Source organism: Rutidosis leptorrhynchoides, chromosome 6 (genome assembly GCF_046630445.1).
Source record: "Rutidosis leptorrhynchoides isolate AG116_Rl617_1_P2 chromosome 6, CSIRO_AGI_Rlap_v1, whole genome shotgun sequence".
In the NCBI taxonomy this organism is placed as follows: Eukaryota; Viridiplantae; Streptophyta; class Magnoliopsida; order Asterales; family Asteraceae; genus Rutidosis; species Rutidosis leptorrhynchoides.
Window position 1 is genome coordinate 107,398,669 of NC_092338.1, and position 6,887 is coordinate 107,405,555.

At 34.0% G+C, this 6,887-nt stretch overlaps 1 protein-coding gene across 1 annotated transcript; it reads right to left on the reverse strand.

Moving 5' to 3' along the window:
* Positions 1-5,273: 5,273 nt before the first annotated feature.
* Positions 5,274-6,515, reverse strand: LOC139853947 (uncharacterized). The gene is made up of 3 exons (XM_071843282.1): positions 6,340-6,515; positions 6,173-6,237; positions 5,274-6,022 (listed from the first exon to the last, which is right to left on the reverse strand). The coding sequence occupies exons 1-3, from the start codon at positions 6,513-6,515 to the stop codon at positions 5,274-5,276; spliced, it is 990 nt and encodes a 329-aa protein (XP_071699383.1).
* Positions 6,516-6,887: the final 372 nt, after the last annotated feature.

Genomic DNA, 6,887 nt, shown 5'->3' on the forward strand with positions numbered 1-6,887 from the left:
TTGCAAGTGTCGTGACCTAAACCCAAGGCAACTGTGGATGACACACCCACCTTTAACCATGGTTCTATTGTTAATATCATTGTTTATACCGCTCTATCAAAATCACTGATGTACAAAGTGTGAAGAATAAAGAAGTGATTCGTGTGATGTATTATATTATTTCAAGACTGTATTGCTTGAGGACAAGCAACGCTCAAGTGTGTGGGATATTGATAAGGCTAAAAAGGAACATATATTTCATAGCAAAATCCCCCAAGAAAGACAAGATTTTAGTTGCAATTGTTCCATTTTCAAGTGATATTCGTTTATATTAAATAAGTGCGAAGACAAAAGGCGAAAACGACGAATTAAAGACACAAAGGTCCAAAAAGCTCAAATATACAAGATACAAATAAAAAGGTTCAAATTATTGATGAAGAACGTCTAAAAATGACAAGAGTACAAGTTGCGGAACGCAAAGTACACGATATAAAATAGTACGAAAGGACGTCCGAAAATCCGAAACCGGGACCCGAGCCAAGAAGAAACGCCCGACGCAATGGACCAAAAATATCTAGTCTACTATGCACATAAATATAATATAATATATAAATAATTATTAAAATTATTTATATTTTATATATATTTAATAAATATGTTGACGAACAAGAAGACAAAAGATATGTGAGCTGTCGAGCGTGGCCATGCGAGTCGCATGGCAAATAGGCATAAACCCATGCGAGTCGCATGGCAGTAAAAATCTGGCCAAATGCCTATAAAAAGGCAGTTTATGCACGAACTCAAACACATCTTTTTCTTTTCCTTCTCTGTAAACATATAACATAAATAAATAATTATAATTTTAATTATAATTTTAATAATTATGATTTAGTTTAGTATTGTAACAAATGATTTACGGGTTTTAAGTCAAGACTCTGCCCGTGTAATACTACGATATTAATACCCACTGTAAGTTATGTCTTTCCTTTTTAATTTAATGTCTCGTAGCTAAGTTATTATTATGCTTATTTAAAACGAAGTAATCATGATTTTGGGCTAATTACTAAAATTGGGTAATTGGGCTTGTACCATAATTAAGGTTTGGGCAAAAGACCGACACTTGTGGAAATTGGACTATTGACTATTAATAGATGGGGGGTATTGTCTAATTGAGTGACAACTCATTGGAGTCTGTCGAACCTATCTTCAAATTAATTATCCTAATAATTAATAATGATTATGGTTGTCCTATTTAGTGACGTTCATATGGAATCTATTATAATCATTTAATTAATTATTCGGGTTGGGTAATTGATTATTCAAACTGATCAAGTGGGTAAATTAATATTCATATCTAATCAAAACAGGGGTAGATTACATACAGTGATAACTGGTGTAATTGTTGACAGAAGTGATAACTGCGTCACAGTTTAAATCCTTAATTAGTTGGAATAATTGACTTCGGGTATAAGGGTAATTTGACGAGGACACTCGCACTTTATATTTATGACCGATGGACTATTATGGACAAAAACCAGATAGACGTATCAAATAAACCAGGACAAAGGACAATTAACCCATGGTAATAAATTAAAATCAACACGTCAAACATCATGATTACGGAAGTTTAAATAAGCATAATTCTTTTATTATATTTCTCATCGTATCTTTATTTACTGTCATTTTATTACTCGCAATTTTATTTACTGTCATTTTATTTATTGTCATTATTTTACGCACTTTAATTATCGTCATTTATCTTTGCGCTTAAAATATAGAATCGACAAACCGGTCATTAAACGGTAAAACCCCCCTTTTATAATAATATTACTACTTATATATATATATATATTTATATAAATATAGTTTTATAAAAATATAGTACGTAATCACTAGCTCCCTGTGGAACGAACCGGACTTACTAAAAACTACACTACTCTACGATTAGGTACACTGCCTATAGTGTTGTAGCAAGGTTTAGGTATATCCCATCCGTAAATTAATAAAACTTGTGTCATATTTTGTAGTATTTCCTAGTAAAAATAATACTATTTCGTACCCTCACGCTACATCATCAATAATTAGCATAGAAAATTTGTCCGGGACCCGACCCGAACATGTTGACTTTTTCGTTGACTTTGACCCGACCAAGTTTGACTTTTTGTCAAACTTAACCAATTAATTATGCAACCTTTCTAACATGATTCTATACTTGTATCTTGCATGAAACTTGACAATTTGCTTCACATGCTACATAATGGAGTCGTGTCGAGCCATAGGACTAATTGAACATCTTTGACCCTTCGTGACTATCGTTATTGATACAACCTAATTGTTTAGGTCGAGACTAGCATTGTTCTTTGCACGTTTACTTGTTGAAGTACTATTACACTCTTGCAATCAAAGGTGAGATCATAGTCCCACTTTTACTCTTTTGCACTTACATTTGGGATGAGAAAAACATAAACGTTTCTTTATACTAAGTGAACACAAGTACAGGAAAACAAACATTCTACATACGAGTTTGAACAAAAATCATCAATTCGATTATCATTAGTTACACTTGCCGGGTGTAAGCGAGAACTTATGTTATATGGCCATATGGGTTTGACAAACCCTCATTCAAACGGTTCGCTACCGTTTACGAATGAAATGTATTTTCGAGAAACAGTGTATGTTCTAACACTATTGTGATGGGGTTCTATGGAAGGAATGTTAAGCATTGATAATTGGGTGCTCGTGAAACAAACTTTTGGAATGTATTACTATTATCTCAGGGATGCAAATCTTGTGGTTCACTTGTACTTACTTACTTAAACCTATGATTTCACCAACGTTTTCGTTGACAGATTTCTATGTTTTTCTCAGGTCCTTGAACGATACATGATACATGCTTCCGCTCATTATTTTGATACTTGCATTGGGTGTCGAGTATATATGCATACATGGAGCGTCTTTTGGCTACTTTTAAATTGTGTCGCATAAGTTTCATTTGTACTTAAAACTTTGTATCGTAACTTGTGGTGGAACTATTCTTGTAAACTTTGAACAATCTTTACATTTGAAATGAATGCGACATATCTTTTGGTCAAACGTTATTTTAAAGACTTATGACCACGTAACGGGACCTAAGTAGACGGCGCCGTCAATGACGATTTTGTCGGGTCGCTACAGTTCCGAGAAACTACCCTCACATGAATTTAGGGACAATGGCCTGTTGCTAGACGGTATCCATTGTTTGTATAGTTACTTGGTGTTGTATCATACACAAGTGGGAGTTTGTAGGATTAATGTGTAAGGTACAACATAAAACTATATGACTAAATTTATTTGAGCCTTTGGGGTCACAAATATATACACCTAGACGTCAAATGAAATATATATATGATGTATATATATATTACTCAAGTAACAAAAATAAAAGATTAATATATTTAGTTTTAATTAATTAGTTAATTTGGTAATTAATTAGTTAATTACAATTAAATGAGAATTATGGTTTTAAATGAACTAGCTTGTTGGCCAAGTGATTGTTTGGTTTAATGATATGTAAATCCTCCGTATCTTTTGTTTAAGAAAAAAATGCGTTTTACATTCCGACTTAAAGTCGGTCTACATGTTATATATAATAATATATATATTCATTCTTTTGGTAAAAAAAAACAAGAGTGATACGAATATAAATCTCAAAAACCCTCTGTCAAAGATATAAAATCTCAAAAACCCCTACTATTCGTAGGAGCCGCAAAAAGCAATAGGCATATTGTTTTCTTTTTGTAAATCTATACTGAGTATTATTTATTTATTAATATAATTAGATTATATTAATAAATCACTTGGGTTTGGACTAGCATCCATTGGCATTGTTCGAAAGTGTAGTGGACTATCCAAAGAGACGGTCATACCCTTTGATCGTAGGTTTCTCTCCTTTACCAGTTTCTTCAAGAAAGGTATATCGTTTACTCCCTTTTTGTTTTTATTTTCATGATAATTATTATGGTGTAACTGGATCCTAGGGATAGATTTATCGTGTGTATGTTTTACTAAATAAGTGGTTATTTAAACTTGTAATTTTTGTTCATAAAATAATAAAAGATTATTATTTTTATTATCCGCTGCGTTAATCTAAATTGTTAAAAGTACACACGATTTTCCATCAAGTTCCCATCGGATCCAACGCATTTTCTTTTTGTCACAAGAACTACCCTAAAAGAATTACAATTGTAATCTTTCAAGGTCCTTCAAAACTAACTCATGACATTTAAACAAAGACAAATTATACATGCCTAAGCTTCCCAAAACCGCCTTAACAAGAGTTAATCGACCACCAATGGAAAGAAGATTTGCTTTCAACCCCAATAATTTTTTAATAAACATGTCTTTAAGAGCACTCCATGATGAAATATTCTTCATATTATCCCCCGTCGGTAAACCTAAGTATATGAACGGAAATGTTCCCTTCGAACAACCGAGTTCACTCACATAATTATCAACCAAAGACTCGTGCACTCCAAGCCCGATAAATGAGACTTAGCCTCATTAATCTTCAACCCGAAAATTCTTTGAAAATCATTTAATACTTGTAAAGTATTTAAAAGACTTTCTCTATTCCATTCTGATAAAATTACCGCGTCATCCGCATAAAAAGATGCGATATTTTAACATCGGAATTAGGAATTAAGGCACTAGTAATTCCTCCCGTATCCACTTTCTCTTTCAAACATAAATGTAATCCTTTCAAAGTCAACAAAAATAAATATGGGCTTAACGGGTTACCTTGGCGGAGACTACGTTGAAGATAAAATTCACCTGTGTGGAAGCCAATAACTAATCCGGACGTGCGTGGGGAATGAAGACACGTACCAATCCAAGCTCTCCAAACATCACCAAATCCCAAAGATACAAGCATATGGTCCAAAAAATCCAAACTTACGGTATCGTATCTTTATCGAAGTCAACCTTAAAGATCATTACTTTTTTTTTCTTTTTATACAAACCGATCAGCTCACTCACAATCATCAACGCATCTAAACTTTGTCTACCTTTAATAAAAGCATATTGTTCCTTACAAATAATTTTATTGATAACCAAAGCTAGATGACTAGTCAAAACTTTAGTTATGATTTTATATTGCACACCTAATAATGAAATCGGCCGGTAATCCTTTATACAAGAAGGATTAGAAACTTGGGAATCAGAGTAATGAATGCAGCAGCGGCTCCTTTCGATAACTGGAAAAGCTTTCTGAATAGACCAAACCAAATCCTCTTTAATAATTTCCCAATATTTCTTGATTAAAAGAACGTAAACCCGTCTGGACCTGGGGATTTTTCGTTCCCACAATTCCAGGCTGCTGTCCGGATTTCAAGCTCAGTGATCGGAGCTTCGAGCAACTGATTATCATCCAACGATAGCCAATACTCAAGACTGAAATTAGGGAAAACACCATCAAGCTGCTCCCTTCTAAATTTGAATTTGTAATACTCTTTGAACGCATTCTTAACCAATGGAGGATCCGTAATCCAAATCCCATTCAATGATACTCCCGAAATAGATTGTTTACACCTTCGTTGTTTTTGTAAACCATGAAAAAATTTCGAGTTATCATCCCCTTCCACATCCCACTTCACTTTAGCCTTTTGAATAACGTCTTTCTCCTCATTATCATATAGAGCAGCAAGTTCGGCCATTAAGTTCACTCTTTCTTGAAGTTCAGTCTCCATAACAGAATGATCATCTACTTTCGTTTTAATGACTTTCAATCTTTCATTAACCACATGGATTCTATTATGAGCTCCTGATCTTGTAATTTCAACCCATGGTTTAATAGCATTTTTCAAGACTTTTAGTTTGTCATGTAACTCAAACTTGTCTAGGTATTCAGGAACCACAATCACCCCGTTAATCAATGCATCAAAGCCATCCATATTCGTCCACGAATGAAGCAACTTAAATGGATTTGGCCCGTAATCAAAATTCATATCATGTAGATAAATAGGCCAATGATGGAAATGGCCCCGAGGAGGAGCATCTAACATCAAATCTGAAAAAATTTCCATAACATTATGAGAAACAAGGCATTAATCCAACTCATTTTCGAAGCCGGAGTTCTCATCCAAGTAAAGTGTCGACCATTTAACGGGATGTCAACCACACCCGCATCACCAATCCTCATCCGAATTAAAAATCGAACCAAACCGTTCACATTCGAATCTAACTTCAATCATATCACCAAAGAGACCAAATGCACCCTCGTGACTACAGATAAACGCAAGCAATCAGTTCCATAGCTCAACTTTAGCTAAGTTCCTATGCGGCCCATAAATATTAATCATAAAAAACTTTTCTTTCGAATTGCACCATTTTCCTTTGACAATAACATAATTATCGTCATACCAAATCCGTTCCTTAACAAAATAATTCGGATCCCATATAGAAATAATGCCACCTGAAAATCCTAGTGATAAGCTACAAGCGTAATTGAATGCATAATTACCCCAAAAAGATTTCATACGAAATAATTCAAATTTTGACATTTTTGATTCTTGAATGCCTAAAAATTGAATGTTTTTCGTATAACACATGTCTTTAATCCACGTACGTTTCCTCCTTTTCTTACTCCCCCATAAATTAATCAAAAATAGCTTCATTTTGAAAATATTATCTCCCCAATTTGAGCCTGTAACTGAGCAAACGCAACATTACCATTGTGCTCATCTATCCCAATTTTATTCCCAACCTTATAAACCGCTTGCAAATCCGTATCCATCCAAGCATTCCGAAAATTACCATTACCCGATTTCGAGATAAAAGAATTAACTTTGGATCGAAGGGAGTTCAGTTTGGCCAAATAATCCTCCTTATCCACCTGTTCACCATTGACCGAAACAGCATCAGGAGATTTATCA